Raw genomic sequence first — 18,477 nt, forward strand, 5'->3', positions numbered from 1 at the left:
CTGTTTGTGCCTCTTCAGATGATCGACGGGGAGGCCTTCCTGCTGCTGACCCAGACCGACATCGTGAAGATCATGAGCATCAAGCTGGGCCCCGCCCTCAAGATCTCCAACGCCATCCTCATGTTCAAGAGCACAGACGAGGGACTCAAGTGATCCCACCCTCGGACACCGGGGTGGGGGGCGAGGGGGGGGGCGTCGGGCCACCAATCATCATGTGCCAAATCCATTCCGTTGCAGGGAGAAGACCCTGACCCCTTTTTCATGTGTTCGGTGTCCTGTACCCATCAGAGAGAGGGAGGGGGGAGGGAGGGGATGGGGAGGGGAGGGGGGGTTGGTCGGTCCAGTCAGGGTTAAGGGAGGATGAAAACGGGAATTGGAAGAACATTTTAAAATATAGTTATATTTTGGGAGAACTGTTGTGTAATGCTAAATCTGAAAGTCAGGAGTTTTCAGAGTTTGGTGTTTTTTACAACTGATGTGTTTGGTTCAGTTTCAGGGTTCGATTGTTACCAAACCTTCAAACATCTCTGGCTCCGATATGTATGTTGTATGTTCGGCCAAAACCTTAAGTTAGGTCAATTTCCAGCCACGTATTTTCAGCCTGAGAAGAAACAGCTGAAATGAGAAAAGTTCAGGTGTTAAAAGTTCTATATCAATACAGAGAAGATGTACTAAAGAAGGGACATCTGTTGATTTGACCTGCTTCATGTTATTTCTCTGTGCAAGCAGCATCAACGTCCTGCTGCTGATTGCAGCCATGGTGTGAAACCTGTACTTTAACCTGCTGACACAAGCTGCGACAGGTCAGTTGAGGCTGCACCTCTAGAGAGGTCGACTCAACTTGGAAAGAAGTTTACGCGAGGCCAGATTTGAAGAGAAGCCTGAACACAAACAATCAATTTGTTACCCCCTGACGTGACACGTGAAGAAAATATGACTCAAACTGGAATCCAGCAATTTCGTAAAAAATACTGAAATACTGGATGTGCTAACAGGAATTAAAGACATGTAGAAAAAAAAAATGATGGGAGGACTGGACTGGGGGAAATGAGGGCAAAAAGTTAAAGGAGTTAAATGCAGTAAATGAAGCTGGTCAGTGAAGCTCCTGGAAGCTTCACATTTTGTGCAATAAAGAAGTTAAGACAGAAGTACTGTATTCAGTTATCAAGTTATATATCAGACAAATTGTTGCACTGTATAAAATGAACATGAAATGAGCTGCTTTATTCAGACTGTTGGGGGGGGGAAAGGTTTATGTTAAAGGCAGTTTTATTCTTATGTATTACTCATTTGAGTTCACTGCCTCAAAATTCTCCTCAACTGTACTGTTAAAATTCAAGTGATAGAGGAGCTGCAGTGTTTAAAATGTTATCCTCTGCTCTTGAGTTACAATAAGAGACCAGAAACAACAGAGTTTGAGTTTTTATCTCTATATGCAAAAGATTTGAAGTTATTTTTTAATTCTTTATAGATAAAAAATGATTCTTTGCATTGGCATTTTAGCACAACTGTGAAATCCAAATGGACTTCACACAATGATATTCCCACACTTGGTCACTAGAGAGTGCAGAAATCCACATTTTAGCACCATAAACATGTATTTGGTATCCAGCCAATGGAGCTCTCTGCAGTTTACATGTAATGGAAACTCCATTCAGACTGTGCTCTCAGATATGTTTACATTTTATGTCAAGAGTTGGTTCAATTTACTGTTTGGAGTTGATATTGTGAGATGAAAGCTGAACGTTTTAAGGGCTCTTGGAATCTCAAATATTACTTCTTTGTGTGTCTCTCTGGTGGGATTTGTGCGTGTGTGTGTGTGTGTGTGTGTGTGTGCGTGCGTGCGTGTGTGCCTGCGTGTCAAGATTATCTTGGGTCACAAATGTCATTCAATCCATATAAATTAATAAACGTCCAAAACTGTCTTGTCTGATGAAGGCCTCTGCTTCTGCTCTCATTTTAGAGACGATTCAAACACTGCACCTCCGGTGCTTGTGCAGGTCTTGTGTGCGCGGCACTATTGACTATAAACTATCTTTGCTTGTATCACATCCCCCTATCGACCATATTGTCGTCAACAGTTGGCTGTGGTGGTGACAACTCCCTCCACGCCCTTTCTGCGTTCACTGCTTATCTTCTTGTTCCACTGCAGAGGCCAGAAAAACAGGCGTCTGATTACCTGAGAGCCCTCAAGACACCTTTAGCTGGTGCAGTAAGGAGCAGCAGGTGTACAGGTATTATTTCATATCATTTGTATGTTTGAGCTTCGCCGTGCAGAGGAGTGTATGTGCAGATTTTGGTCCGTCTCTCAGTGCTCACTAAGTCAGGTTGCGTAAGACTTGTACATCTGTGACCTCACCACTAGTTTGAAAGCTAAGTAGTTTAATATTCATGAATTAATTCAGTGAAGTAGAAGACTTTGTGAACTTTTAAATTCAAATGACTTGCGTGAATCTGGAATTTTCAATGAGAGAAAAGGTTGAGATATCACTCGCATAAAAAAAATATGAATCAAATAAAGACTCCTGATATGTTTTTAAATGGGGCTTTTTAAAAAAAAATTTTTTTTAAAATAAAATGCAGCAGTAAGGTGAACATAAGTGTTGTGAGCCAGCACATGTTTTCCAAGTCTAAGTTGAAAGATTCGCCCAAATAACTCCTGAGAGACACGCAGCCTGTCGGGTAGGATTTTTTTCTTAAACCTTTTTCCCCTAATAATAATAATAATAATAATAATAATAATAATAATAAAATAATAATAATAATAATAATAATAATAATAGTAATAATAACGTCACTGCTCGCATGAGTGTTAATTACAAAGCCATTGTTACATCCAGGAAGTGAAGCTAGCTAACCTGGGTAACCTAGCCAAGCTCAGAAAAAACTACCAGCTGCTATTATAATTGCTACTGATAAAAAAAAAAAAAAAAAAAAAAATTGTATCTCGCTTGTTGAACAGAATATAAAACTTTTACATGACGTAACAGGGCATATATAACTATGTTGTGCCGACCCACATTGTATATATGTATATTGTGTGCAGAACGATGCCAGCTGTTCATCTGAATCTTAAAGCTCCAGTTTCATACTCCTTTAGAGGTGCAGTGGTCTCTGTCTTCGTATCTAACTTAATAATAACTTAATAATAACCCTCCGTGAAAAAAAATGCATGTAATTTCTATAAACAATATTTCCATACATTTTCATTCAAAAAAAATGTGTACAAAATGTTGGGACGACTAGTCTTATTTTGAAAGTAAAGAGCAGAGTCCGGAAGTGCCAACCCTCTACTTTTTACACACACACACACACACACACACACACACACACACACACACACACACACACACACACACACACACACACACACACACACACACACACACACACACACACACACACACACACACACACACACACACACACACAGAAAGTCTGTGACGTTGCTCCGCCTAACTTTTCATCAATGATTCACTCTTCCAGTCGACCTGCCGACCTTCCTCCATGAAACAGACACACTGACCTCAGATCAGCTTCAGCCTGCTGCCTCTCTGCGCTGTTTGGAGCCTCCTCAGTGTCCTGCAGTGAGTTCACTGTTTCACACTGATCTCCTCATCCTCTGCACACAGGTGAGCTATCTCTTCTGATTTTTATCGGTGCCTGTTTCGTTTACTCCTATATTACAGAGATAAATCGTGGCGGAGAATGTGTGTGCACTAACTTTTCTCATCACTGAGCTTGTTGTGTTGCTGTTCTTATATTTTGAATATCCCATTACAGACGTATGATAGTCTGATACTTTGGGGGTACGGGTGATATCCCGTGATGTCACTGTTGGCGTCTGCGGAGTTCAGCTGTTGTTGGTCTTCAGAGTGTTTCAGTCATTTTTGTTGTTTTTTCTGTCTGAGCTGAGAGGCGTTTTTCCCTCGTATCACCAGCTTGTTGGTTGACATTTTCTTCTACTTTCATAGAAAGTTATGATATTTCCGAAAAGCCTCTGTAGTGGCTGTGTTGAATCCATCTGACAAGACTTTATTCTTCAACCTGTCAGATGTACCGTACAGATTTTGGGAGTTTAAGGGGGTCCCCTGTCTCCTCTGAGGAATAAACCTTTGAACAGAGAGCAGTTGTTTGTCCGGATGTAGCTTTACTTGCCAGTGGAAGATTAAAAGAAGCTTATCATAATTGTCAAGTGGGTGATCATTACCTCCTGTCTTTTTCTCTGTGTATCCCTCTGTGCCTGTACTTATTATTATTTCCTTTCCTGTGAGGGCTCAGATTAATTCACCTTAATTTCAGCCAAATTAAATGCATTTAATTTGCACCAAGTTTTTTTTTAATTTTTTTTATCCAAACGGCAAAGAAAACTCAGCATGCTTTTACCATTTTATGTTATTTTTTTTTTTTATAATAAATGAATAAACTCCAGCTGGGTGCTGTATCCCGATTAAATTTGTCAGCCAGGTGTTTTTCTTCAAGTCGATCTTTATGTCAAAATAAGGTCTCAAACTAAGGTACAACTGGGTAAAATTGACAGCTTAGCTGTGCAAAATCCTTTTGCCTTGAAGTTAAAACTATAGATTCTTTTCTATTTTGGCGTTAAGTTCACTAAAATAACTTCCTGTTGTTATTAGTATAAGTGTTTTTTGGGGGGGGGTTTTGCCAGGTGAAATCAATATTGATATTACTGTCTCAACTTGTGCGATTTATATTTGTGGCCTCAAAATATATCCACCAGACTTAAAAATGACAGAAAATTATATCTGATCGTAAAAGTGGTGGAAAAAGTCAGATTTGGTACTTGATTTGGTTTTATGTCTATAAATAGATAATCAGGCCTGGATCTCTGGAGGAAGAGCGTGGACTCTAATAAATGGGACTTTTGTTTCATTTGTGTGTGTGTTTAGTCAGTGAACATGTTTACATGGTCAATATTGATGTGTCATTTTCATATCTATAAAAACATACAGGATGGCCAAGGTCTCTCTCACGCACTTGAGGGGACATTACATTAACTTACATTCATTTTCTAGAGACCTACCGTCACCATAACCATAATAACTACTTACCAAACATTTACCATAACCTCAATACTACAATTCAATGATTTATGTTGTAGAGACTTGCTTTTCAGACCCTAAAAGAGAAGCGAGTCCTCACAATGCAACTGTGTAAACATTCATGTCTCTACAATATAAGTAATACAAGTACACACACACACACACACACACACACACACACACACACACACACACACACACACACACACACACACACACACACACACACACACACACACACACACACACACACACACACACACACACACACACACACACACACACACACACACACACACACACACATATACACAATATACAATATTTACACAATGTTCCTTATTGTCTTTCTGTTGTTCCAGCAGCTTGTACCTTACAAACCAGAACTACCAGCTCCTGTGGATCCTCAGGCTGTCATACTGAGGTCAGCAGTCAGTTCGGAAACTCAAACACACACACACACACACACACACACACACACACACACACACACACACACACACACACACACACACACACACACACACACACACACACACACACACACACACACACACACACACACACACACAAAAATGATCTCCCCTCCTCTCCCCTCCTTTCCCCTCCTCTCCTCTCCTCTCCTCTCCTCTCCTCTCCTCTCCTCTCCTCTCCTCTCCTCTCCTCTCCTCTCCTCTCCTCTCCTCTCCTCTCCTCTCCTCTCCTCTCCTCTCCTCTCCTCTCCTCTCCTCTCTCCTCCCTTCCCCTCCCCTCTTCCCCTCCCCTCCTCCCCTCCTCCTCTCTCTCTCCTCTCCTCTCTCTCTCTCTCCTCTCCTCTCCTCTCCTCTCCTCTCCTCTCCTCTCCTCTCCTCTCCTCTCCTCTCCTCTCCTCTTCTCTCACCTCACAGGTCTGTCAAACACTGATGCTGAGTCTCCAGTGGGAGGTGAATACAATATGGCACAGTGTAATGTGAGTGTATCAATTTTCTTTCATTTTGTGCCACAGTCTGGTTCACCATGTGACATTGGAAACATGCTTGCAGAAGAATAAGTTGTTTGTTCAATAAATGTCGTGAGCAAACTATTAATACCACTACATCCGGGAGATGTGAAGTGTTTTCAGTTGTTTGTGTCGTCGTTCACTCAGTTTCCTTTCATGTGGTGTCATATTAGACCAGATTATGTGCGTATTGATATCTATACTCCAACTACAGTATGATGGCTTGCAAAATACAAAACCAAATTACTGAACTTCAATAAATAGATCAAACGTATGATCTGTAACAGTGGGCTGGTTTATTCACAAGTTCTGTAATTACACAGTGTTTATTCAATATGCAGCAGTGACTCAGATCCTCGTGTTTTTTTCTTCAGGCTGAATATTCTCGTTGCCGTTGCTCCTCGGTGACGACATGATGGAGAAGATTCTGTCTCAGAACAAAAATGATGAATGTTTTTGTGGTGTTCCTTTGATTTTTCTCCCCTGGACTGTTTGTCCCAGTTTAAATAATGCCGTTTTAACATTGAGCGTCTTTTCAATTTCAATCTCCAGAAGATATGAGATTCACAGGAGTTTACAACCAGATTATGCAGATTTTTTTTCTAATAAAACCCTCCATAGAATTTAAATAAAAAAAAAAACATCAGACTCTGATAAACTTAAGGTCACTTGTTCCTTTTTTTTTTTTTTTTTTTTTTTACAGTAAAGGAGTAACGTGCATCGGTCTTTGAGTGCGTGAGAAAGCAAAAGTCAACACGTATTTTCTTTGAAATTAAGCAAGTAAATTACTTACATAAGGTTATGTATTTAACTTTCATAACATACGTCAAGTAACTTAAGTATGTAATGTCAATCATGTAAAAATAACTTATTTTAACCTAAACTGTGGTCTTATACCAAACCTAGCCAGATGAGTTTTGGAGCCCAAACCACCACCTCACCTTTCACGCCTGGAGTGAGGCAAAACGTGACGCTGACCGATGAGTGTGTTACACACTTCGTCGTGATACTTGCGTTACTATATGATTGCTGTCATGCAACAAAACTGGGGAAAGAAGACGATGTTTTGCCTCTTTCCTTTTATTTTGGTCTTAGTTGTTATCTGGTTATTCAATGTGGATGTACAACTCTTCAAAAAGGACCTGGAACTGATATGAATATAATATCAGCTACAGTGTAATTCTAGGCATATCTGTTTTACTGCCTCATTATGTTGAGTGGCGTCAGTGAATTAAAGTGACTTTTTTACTGTAAATACTACTCAGGATTCTTCAACCTGTCTGATGCACAGATTTTTTGTTTGTTTGTTTAATGACATCTCCTGTCTGCTCTGAGGATTTAATGCATTTTTATTTTGATAATTAATTGCATCATCTATTCTTTTCTTTTCTTTTTTTTTTTTTGCCTAATTGTGTTTGTTTTTATATTTTCCAGCTGCGGTCACCACCGTCCTCTCCTCATGACGATGTCAACCTGGGACCTTCAGCAAACCCACAGTAAGTAGCTTCACGCTCACTGACCACCATGGAGCTTCCTCTATGTTTATTCATTTATACAGCTATACTAACCAAACAAAAATCAACTACTACTGTCTTTGATGGATCAGATGTTATTCATATCAGATCAGAAAATCTTACAAACAGCACCTTTAATTATTTATATTCTCATGTATCATGACGTGGATTCATGAGGAGAAAGTCCACATTTTAACACATTACTCTATTTATTGTTCTACCATTTGTAAGCTTTTACAAATAAAGTGCCTCAGAGCTTATTATGTAATTTGTTGTGCCAAACAGTCCAATGAACTTAATAGATTACTTTCTTGTTTCAGTGGCAGGCCCACTGACTTTGACTTCTTGACTGTCATTGGCAAAGGAACCTTTGGAAAGGTAATACTGAACCAACTACTTATTTATCTATCCCTCTCTCTATTGTGGGATACGTCTCCTGTTTTTTCCCTCAGCAGTTTCCTTGTCGTAACTCATTCAGTTCACATATTCACTTGCAGACACTCCTCCGTGAAGATTTTTTTAAGGGGATTAAATGACAAACGAAGGTATTAATGATGGGTCATATAAATTAATAGATACTCTCGATACATCGACCTAGCTGTGTGGGGATTTTATCGTACTGACCTTGTGAGGACAGGAAGGAGAGAATAAGAAGGAGAGAGCGATAGTGAGCTATTGCTGACATTGCAGACAGGGTCACAGAAAATCTACCTGCGGACAACTGTCTGAATAAAATGTGCTGCCAGCTTCATGAATCATTAACTGTACAGTTTGAGGTTTCTAACAGTTACCTGAACGTCATGCAGCCCACAGAACAGCCAAATACTAGAAAATATAACTCAGGGTTTACAATTAACTCTCAATGTCGTTGTTTCAGTTTCTCTACATAAAAGTAACGTCAGTGTTTTTATTTGCCTCAGGGTGGTGTCAGACCCTTTTTTTCCCCCCATGTTTCAACACACTTCTCAGATTTCTCAGTATCATCTGTTTCCACAGCTCACATTTCTGTGTTGTGTGCACTTCTGTAATGGCCTGACAGCAGCGCGTCGAGATGCTGGTGCAGAATATTTACTAAACAAGACGCTAATAAGCAAGCCTTTACGCAGGTCCTGCTCGCCAAGCTCAAAGCCGACAACAAATTCTACGCCGTCAAAGTGCTGCAGAAGAAGATCATCCTGAAGAAAAAAGAGGTGGGCTCCCTCTCTAACCATAGTAAAGCTTTTTAACCTGCTTATAATGAACACAAGTACCCACAAGAACACAAACCAAACCCAAGTTCAAATATTCTATATTCATCTTAAAAGTTATTATCAACTTTTCAGAGACATTTTTTACTTTTTAAAAAAAAATTTTTATTTGATTCCACTCAGAGTAGAATATTTGGAAAAATATGAAGTTGCTCATAAACACATGCATCGATACAGACATGCCAAGTACAATCCTTCAGTGTCGTCAATCAGGGCATTTAAGTTTTGAAATGCATTTATAGATATACCAATACTGAATAATGTCTGGATAAGATAAAGGTAGAGAATGTCTGAAAGTCAACCAAGTGGAAAATGTGTGTGTGTGAGTGTCTTTGAGAGTTATTAGTAAACAGTGTTTTGACTCAGCAACACAATCTCAATCTTATCTAATCTACAGTTTGTTCTGTACAAAGGACAGATTTTACGATCTGTCCAGAAAACAAACTGGGTCACTTCTGTGTTTGTCCAACAACACAGTGAGAATATCTGATTACACACACTTATCCTCCGTTTATTTTGAATCTTTTCTTCTGCTCTAGTTTAATGTTACGTTGTTTTGTGTAATAGATATTGTTTCATTATGCTCTTCTAGGCTTTAAGTGACATGTAGAAAATGCAAACATCTGTCTTCCAAGTCCAAGAAAACAGTTGAGCATGGTGACCTTTTCCCTCATTCTCCTCGGCCACTGCAGGTGTAGCTGTCAGTCTCTTGCCTCCTCTTTAATTGTCGTGCACATTTTTTTGTGGAGCCGCACAGAAAACCTGTTTCTCCCTTACTGACTGATTCTACTGTACTTTAGTTTATTCCTGTTTCTGTACAGGAATGACAAAGATTCTGTTTTTTCGAACTGAAACACAGTTTTCTGTGATACATGACACCTTTATATGAAGAATTGTTTAACTAAAAACATTATTGAACTATTAAATTACGTCACTCAAAATAATGTTAATATTACTATTAACTGATATTTTAATAATGTGTACAATTTTCAAAATTCTAGTTTTTATGCCCTGTCTGAACTGTATACACTCAAATCCAAAGATTATTCAACTAAAACATGTACAGGGTGATGAAATGTCATTTAAGGTCATTTTTTGAAACATAAAAAAATATCAGAATGCAAAGGAGTGTTTCTTTTCTCATATTTTCATGAACGACCTATTTCCAACTTTATTTTTCTCTTTTCTCTCTTTAGCAAAAGAACATCATGGCAGAGAGAAATGTGCTGCTGAAGAGTCTCAAACATCCATTTCTGGTTGGGCTCCACTACTCCTTTCAGACTGCAGAGAAGCTGTACTTTGTCCTCGACTATGTAAATGGTGGAGAGGTACATGTCTTACACAAACTAAATACATAAATGAACAGAAAATCTTTTTTTTTTCAGATACAAACTTCTTCCGAAATTGAATTACAATGAAATGTCACTGTTGGCACCGAACATGAAATTATTGTTTTTTATAAATCAAGTTCAAGGTAATGTGCTTCAAGTTTTTTTTGGTGGAAATGTTATGAGCCATCACTTAAATGAGCTTAATCTTAGCACTGACAATTTCTGTGTGACAGGTTGGATATCACATTTAGCGTGTAGTCGTTGAAGGTACATTCAACATCATTAACATTCAGTGGTCTCCGTAGTAAATGAGGTCATTGTCAACAAGATTAGCACCTTGTAGACTTTATAGATTTATCAGATTTCTGGAGAAATTGGCTCAGTGAGTTTATAACACAAATGGCCTTCACTGCACATGATAAATTAGTAACATACTGGCTGACAGGAAGCAACAGGATTTACAGTATCATTTATTGTAAGAGACATTTTGAGTGGTGACAATGCAGTCATCAGAAAGATGCTGTCATTCTTTTAATCATGCTGTCATTTAAAGTACCTGTATTGTTGTTCCAAACTCACTCATCATTTTACAATAGTGCCTCAAAGGAATTGTTCATCCCCACTTTCATGTCTGTTCAGATAATACAGTAAGAAGTTACAGCTAGCCTAGCACAAAGACTGCCTGTCCAAAGATTTTTTTTTAAATCCACTCACAAGCATTTCTAATGTTTATTAACATGCAGTCTTGTTATCTTTATGTATACAAATTGAAAAAAGCAGCTTTCAGTCTTAGTGCCAACCGGCTAATACAGCTTGAATTAGCTTCCTATCCAGCTATAATTTTCAACAAGACTGCAACAAAAAACAAATAAGCACATTTCCTAAACTATCAAACTACTGCTTTGATATCTAAACGTACTTCATGTAACATCTTTAACTGTCTTGTGAAACAGATTTCAGATGAATGACAGTTTTAAAACAAGATTCATTGGTTTTATTATGTTGTATACGTTTCTAACGTTGGTGTCCACACAGTACATAAACTGAGACCTGGTTCTCATCATATCTTCTTAAGCTGCACTGTAACAATATCCTAACAATAAATCCTTTATTTGCACATATCAAATATAACCAGACAGCTTGTTGGTGTGTTTCTAAAGACACTTTTCACAGACAATTTGTTTTGCTTTTTCTGCTGAAAAGTGTTGCTGAAAATTTCTTTTAATTAGTGTTTTGTTTGTATATTATGTGGGCAACCGTTGCTGTTGAAAAAGGTTTCTGGCTCTCTGATGTTTCTTCTCTCCATCTGTCGCTTTGCTTCATCAATCACTGCTCTTCAAACAACTTTTTAAAATATAATTTACATTCCTCCCCTCATGTTCTTCATCTGTCCACCCTCCCTCTGTCTGTCTCTGTAGTTGTTCTTCCACCTGCAGAGAGAGAGGTGTTTCTCAGAGCCCAGAGCGAGGTTCTACGCAGCAGAGGTAGCGAGCGCCATCGGCTACCTTCACTCTCTAAACATCGTTTACAGGTCCGACAGACGCCCTTATATATATATATATATTGAAATATGCGATCAGTTCACAAATATTTGACTTTCCACGCTGACAATCTGAACCATTATTGTTCATTGCAGAGATCTGAAGCCAGAGAATATTCTTCTAGACTCTCAGGTAAGTCAGGATCCACTCCATTAGCATCAGTGCTTTCCAGCTGTAAACTTGAACTTCTTCATTGTTATTTGTCCCTTATGCTCTGTGTGCAGGGCCACGTGGTGCTGACAGACTTCGGGCTGTGTAAAGAGGGCATAGAGCCGGAAACAACCACCTCCACTTTCTGCGGGACTCCAGAAGTACAAAAAAAATACATGCACATTCATAAACATTGCATTTCATCACATTAAAAAGTAGTTGCAATAAAAATCTGTTGCTTACATCATCTATTTTAAAACTTGACCATTACTCGAGTTTAAAAAAGGGTGGAATAGATTTAACAGTGACAATACAGACACAAACTTGGTGACATTCAGATTATAAAAGTCAGTTGTAGAAAGTGGATTTTCTATTTTTTTTACATTTCGTCAATCTGCCTCTTCAGAGTTGTCTTTGATTTTTGTTCTGTTTGTTGTTTCCGAAGTACTTGGCACCTGAGGTTCTTCGTAAGGAACCATACGACAGGACAGTGGACTGGTGGTGTCTGGGAGCAGTGCTTTATGAGATGATCTACAGCCTGGTATGTTTGTTTGTTTGTTCGTTTGTTCGTGCCTGTGTGTGTTCACATTTTTATACTTTTATATCATGACTCAAATGCCTGCATGATAAATATAAAGCAACATGGTTTAACACAGAGACTGGAAAAAGAAGAGGACAGCCAGCTTGGCTCTGTCCAACCTATTGGCACCTCTTGTTATTATCAAAAGTTGCTAGGCAACCAGCTGAGACTCCAAAAAGTTACTGCCAAGAAATCACCAGTAAAACCACGATAATTTATTAATGTGGTGCTGATGGAATGATCAGAGGATTATTATTCAAATTTACCCTCTTGGACCAGAAATATCTGCAAATGTGTAAATCTGATCCATATGCAAAATAAAGTCCCAAATGGAAATTTCAACTTATTATTCATAGTTATCTTCCATAAAAATCAGATAATGGTCAAAGAACAGTTTTGACTTGTAGTGGCACAAAAACCTTTAGACAATAAGTTTTTGTAAAATGTTAAACTTTGCAGTGGATTGTGTTTTGTGTTGTTGTTGTTTTTTTTACACATACATGATGTTTCTATTTTGAAATGACTTGTAAATGAACTTGATTAAATCCTTTTCCACCTACTGGTCTTAAAGGCACACACACACACACACACACACACACACACACACACACACACACACACACACACACACACACACACACACACACACACACACACACACACACACACACACACACACACACACACACACACACATATCCAAAATACAACCTGTAGATCCTTGATGGTAAACACTGCAGATTCACAGTTATATAAAAGTTAAGATTAATTTTCTATTTCCTTACAGGTAGTCAAACCTATAAAAACTCTAGGTTTACTTTACATAATTATGTTAAACTGCAATGCTTCATTTTATACTAATCTCTGCCCATCCCTCCACATCAGCCTCCTTTCTATAGCCGTGACGTTGGTGAAATGTACGACGGGATCCTCCACAAGCCGCTGCCGCTGCCTCCGGGGAAGTCTGGTGCCGTCTCCTCTCTGATGGTGGGTCTTCTCCAGAAGGATCAGCACAGACGCCTCGGGGCCATCGCAGACTTTGTGAGTGTGTCATGTTAAAATAAATGTCTTTCCACGGTTGCTGCAGATTGAAAAAGACAACAAATAAGCCTCACCTTAGAGAAAGGATAACTGCATTAAATATGGCTTCAGCTAAGCATTAGGTGTTGTCTTCCCCTAAAAGTATAGAAGATTATGATACTTGTGTGACCTTCTATGGGATAAATGTGTGGATTCTTTTCTGAAGCAATGAAAAATCTGAGTTTAACTCTGTACAGGTATGTACTCGTGGGTAACTTTTCTTTCTTTTATTTATAGTTAGAAATAAAGAACCACGTCTTTTTCTCCCCGATCAACTGGGACGACCTTTATCACAAGAGAATCACTCCTCCTTACAACCCCAATGTGGTGAGTTTGTTTGTCAGCTGCTCAACTGCTCGTCTTTTACTCTTCTGTCAGCTGTGTGTCCACCCAGACGTTCGTGTGCCTTGTCACATATCTCCTCCACAATCACTTACGATATGTTCATCTTGCAACATATTTTCTATTGGGATGAACCAACAAAACCACCTCAAGTGTCTTTATCCTGTCTTTTATTATTATTTACTGAAAATTTAAATGAAGGAAATCCCCTGATTTTTTTCTCTCTTTGCCATTATGTTGCTTTTCTTTGTTGGGTTGGCCACGACTCAATCAATACTTCAAAAACAAACAAGAAAATATATTATATTCTGCCTCTATTCAATTAAAAAAACAAGAAGCATCCATATGGTGGATCGATGTTTTTTTTTGGCCACGACCTGTTATATGCCGTGTGTTTGTCAAGTGATTCTACTTTAGTCACTATTATTAATATTACCATTGCAACAGAAAATATGTGATCCTGATAACCTTAAAAGTATGTATTGAAATTTCAAAAACTGACCTTTATACTCAGTTCTGGGAGGATTTTCATGAAAATAAACTTTGACGATGTCTTAGATGAATCTTATAGTCTCACCGAAACCATGATGAGCATGATGTTTTTATATGAATAAATGTTGTCACAGTCAAGCTTTTGCCAAACGAGTTCAGAAAAGGTTGATTAAACCTATCATCGCCAGATAAATCTATGTATTTCTCAGTATACATAGCTTTTAAATCTGTTATCTGGTGAGACATGCCCCCACTGGCTGGATAATGAAAAACGGGATATTATTTATGGTCAGATCAAGCACACCAGACTTCTGCCGGCCGAGCGGGCGAAATTCTGGTTTAGCTATGTCAACTCGAACAGGGATGAAATAATTCAATCGGGTGGCTATTCTAGACTTTCTAAATGTTAATCAGATTGTGTGGCTCAATTCCTGATAGTGAGTCATCTCACCAGGTTTGTGACACTCACAATTTATCCAACACTAGAGTAGTGATGCAGTAGGCAAACAGAAAGACTGCAGGTTTAAGATCATTGTAGTGCATCCTCGTTTATTACTTTAATATTCAGGACACCACATCATATAAATAATACATATTATTACCAGGCAGTATATATACAATTACAGTTGTTTGATCTTTCAGAGAGGCCCAGCTGACACTCAGCATATTGATCCGGAGTTCACCAGAGAAATGGTTCCTAACTCTGTGAGTCAGACCCCAGAGTTCAACGCCAGCACCAGCTCCAACAACGCCTTCAATGGCTTCTCATTTATCGGCAGTGAGGACAGCTTTCTGTGAGTCGAACAGAATTGACTGTTTAAATGATTGTTGGTTGAGGTGATCGTAACTCTTTTGAGTTGAGATTCCACGGCAACAAGAGCTCCTCATGTGACACTGCAGGAATCCCACATTGTGTTTGACTTCTGCAGGGATTCTCAAAATGTTCATCTTCAGGGTGCAGCAGAAAGGGAGCTTCTGTAAGATATAAATGATCTTTATTCCAGTCATTTGCAGAGAAGAAGACATGAGGCTGGATTTACACAAAAGATGTGTTTCTTTGCATTCTTTTCAACACAGACTTCATCATGTTGTGTCTGTTCAAAAGGGAAGAAAAACACAACATTTTCTTCCTGTGTGCATCCAGACTGTTTTTTTTTCTGTCTCACTGAACACGTTTCTACAGAGAACTGAATAAATATATTTCTTACGTAAACACAAGCATAATATTAAGTGGTTTTAAACAGGGAATGACATCCAATGAAACCTATAATAAAAATGTTTAATCTGTCACTCACCCACTAGATATAGTCAATAAAAAAAAAATCCCAGTGCTCTAACTCTGCAATGTTTTGTTTTTTAACATCAGCTATCAGTACATGCTTTTGTCACATTGGTGTTATATGTTAGAGAGAGTCTACTGCTGAGACGACTGGCAGCCTCTAGTGGCTCATACCTGTTTTTACACTGTTGTACACGGTCAGACTTTAAATCCAAAAGGAAATCTTTGACAAAAGAAACAAAAGAGCTAAAAAGAGCTAAAATAAATAATATTGATGACTATAATAAAACACTACGAGGAACGTAGCTGGTGTGAAACAGTGACTATTGGTCATCACAACAGTGGTCTTGCACTAAATATGTAAATTAATTTGCCAAAGATGTGCTGATGTTGAAAAAAAATACTCTGCGTAGCAACTTTTTAAAATGTCTTCATCTACACGACAGTGCATTTTATGGTTGTTTATTATGTGGATTATAGTTTTGTTTTCTGTATCTTAACTGAGGAAAGTCTCAACTTATTTTTTGTCAGGGGATGTTTTTTTGTCAGCAGATTAATTTCATTAGTTTGTGTAGCAGGTTAAATATACTGTATTCAACATCTGTAAATAAACAGTAACAGCTTTGAGATGTGATTGTATACAGTACTGATGTGATCATATCAGTGTAAACCATTAATTGCCTGTTGGAAATGAAGTTGGTGCTGGATGATGCTTCTTGTTGGCAGTTCTAGTTCAAAAATGTACATTGGATGTCTTTTCATTTTCATTTTATAGTTTCAATTTTGTTTGTACATCTGATATTAAACAAGCTTGAATGTATTCTTATTGTTGAACATAGCATGCAGCTATTCACCTCCTTAAAAACCCAATGGTTTTGCCCTGAGTTTTACCTCAACAGAATGGTGTGTCAGATGCTTTTCTACGAGACCACATGTGAAATAACCATTTCTTTTATGAGACAACAACTTTAATTTCTTTCTTCAAATCATATAATGATCTTAAGGAACAAATGCTGTTCACTTTAAACCTTCAACCTTGTGTGGCAAGCTGTTATTCCCCCGACGGATGCTGTAAACAAAGAGTCTGACTAACTCCTGTTACGTCACGCTGCCAGCAGCAGCATCATAGTGGACTGATGCCAACCATAGCTTCACATATGTGTGTGTACATAGAAAACCTGTTAATAAATCAAACACCTGTCATAACATTTACATGTTCTGTTGAATGAACCATGACAAAAACATGTTTCTCGTAATTAACTTCAAACACTGGCCAGCATTTAAAAATGCAAAGCTTTCAAAGGGCTGAGCTGAGATCTGAACTCTTTATAACAGATTGGTTTGTCATCTTCCTGTTTATTATGGCTGTGTTTCTTTTTCACGGCTGCATCTTATCAGATCTGATCACTTCTATGTTTTATTTGGTCACAAACAAAGCACTCTAAATAGTGGTCACATTAACCAACAGACACACTTTCATTTCAATTTTCAATGTGAGATCAGCTGGTAAATTGTTAATCCAACATGTTCACCTGTAGTGGAAAGGCTACTTACTGCTCAACATTTGTATTTCTGTGGAACTGCCCCACTGAGTGGTCAAAATGAGATACACAACATATGAACCGTGTTATTTACTCAGTTAGTCATTTACTTAAAAAGTGACACATGCCAAATTTTACACAACGGATATGGTTTCCCACATTTTCACTGTCATTATGTAAGCACGAGAAGTTGACTTGTTCTGGATGCTTTAATGTGACATTCAGGTGCAAACACTGTGGCAGAAACAAATACTCAAAATGTTTTCTTTCATCCAACATTGAATGGGCCTTGGTGAAAAATCTTAACTTCATTTATTAATGGAAACACATGACACACTATGTAAATGCATTAACTGTGGGGAACCACTAGCTGTTTAGCAACACTGTTGAACAGAGCGAGGATAAGGTTGAAACAAGGAAAGTGAACAAGGCTGTACAATTTATCTTCCATCTGCACTCATAAAGACACACGCACGCACACAGGCTGGATAAAATGACATGCTGTTCTGCCATAACACACACACACACACACACACACATATATATATATATATATAGCATACCACATTTGAAGAAATTAAAATTGTTGACAAATACTATACTTTAATCACTTAAGGGTATGCCTGCTTACATTATAAACCATATAAATCAAATGATTATATGCTGCTAATAAATGTTAAATAGGGAATTTCAAGTATTACCATAAAGGCAAGGCAAGTTTATTTGTATTGTACATTTCAACAACAAGGCAATTCAAAGTGCTTCACATGAAACCATTAAAAGCATCAAAACATAAGGTAAAAGGAAATGACATTTAAAAACAATTAAGAACAATGATTAAAACATTAAAAACAGTGATTAAAACATTAAACAAGTTAAAAAAAAAATAGGATAAACATTACAGTGCAGTTTAAGACATCCTCAAATCTGGTTCAGTGAAAGGCAGCAAACAGAAAAGTCTTCAGTCTTGATTTGCAGGAGCTGAGGGTTGCAGCAGACCTGCAGGTTTCTGGGACTTTGTTCTAGATACAGTATGTGGAGCAAATCATCAAACTCATCAAAGAAGGTTGCACAGTATTTAGTTGGTCTGTAAATGTTTAGGAATAAAGCTCCAGAGGAATTGAGAGCCACATATTCATAAGAAGTAAAATGACCAAAGGACATCTGCTTGCATTGGAGAGAATCATTAAATACAAATTTAAAAAAAATAACTAAAAAGGGGCTGTACATGGGTCTTATGCTGCAACAGGTCAATGTTGGTGTTTCTGGTTTTCAAGTGGTCTTGTTGGGTCCCATGATTCATTCACTACTCCTACTCCTCCTCCTCCTCCGCTCCCT

The 18,477-nt window shown here is 38.2% G+C and overlaps 1 protein-coding gene across 2 annotated transcripts; it reads left to right on the forward strand.

Annotated features, from left to right (window-relative positions):
* Nucleotides 1-312: 312 nt before the first annotated feature.
* On the forward strand, nucleotides 313-16,418 carry sgk2a (serum/glucocorticoid regulated kinase 2a). 2 transcript variants are annotated; one of them, XM_069693822.1, is made up of 15 exons: nucleotides 313-2,234; nucleotides 3,487-3,632; nucleotides 5,429-5,487; nucleotides 5,951-6,012; nucleotides 7,477-7,538; nucleotides 7,877-7,934; nucleotides 8,663-8,746; nucleotides 10,000-10,131; nucleotides 11,553-11,665; nucleotides 11,771-11,807; nucleotides 11,900-11,986; nucleotides 12,271-12,366; nucleotides 13,291-13,446; nucleotides 13,723-13,812; nucleotides 14,962-16,418. In XM_069693822.1, exons 4-15 carry the CDS (start codon nucleotides 5,998-6,000, stop codon nucleotides 15,115-15,117), a joined length of 1,086 nt encoding a protein of 361 aa, XP_069549923.1. In that variant the 5' UTR covers nucleotides 313-2,234; nucleotides 3,487-3,632; nucleotides 5,429-5,487; nucleotides 5,951-5,997; the 3' UTR covers nucleotides 15,118-16,418. The 2 variants fall into 2 exon arrangements, with proteins under 2 accessions (XP_069549923.1, XP_069549924.1); XM_069693823.1 differs by lacking the exon at nucleotides 313-2,234 and adding an exon at nucleotides 2,616-2,682.
* Nucleotides 16,419-18,477: the final 2,059 nt, after the last annotated feature.

This window comes from Brachyistius frenatus, unplaced genomic scaffold (assembly GCF_029030835.1).
Source record: "Brachyistius frenatus isolate BFR_SWC_R1_liver_20210118 unplaced genomic scaffold, ASM2903083v1 Contig_16, whole genome shotgun sequence".
Lineage (NCBI taxonomy): Eukaryota > Metazoa > Chordata > Actinopteri > Embiotocidae > Brachyistius > Brachyistius frenatus.

Excerpts from the sequence above, each read along its gene's own strand:
- sgk2a (XM_069693822.1), top strand. Across the intron at positions 12,367-13,290 it reads ATGAGATGATCTACAGCCTG|CCTCCTTTCTATAGCCGTGA; the intron begins GTATGTTTGTTT and ends CCTCCACATCAG. Across the intron at positions 13,813-14,961 it reads CTCCTTACAACCCCAATGTG|AGAGGCCCAGCTGACACTCA; the intron begins GTGAGTTTGTTT and ends TTGATCTTTCAG.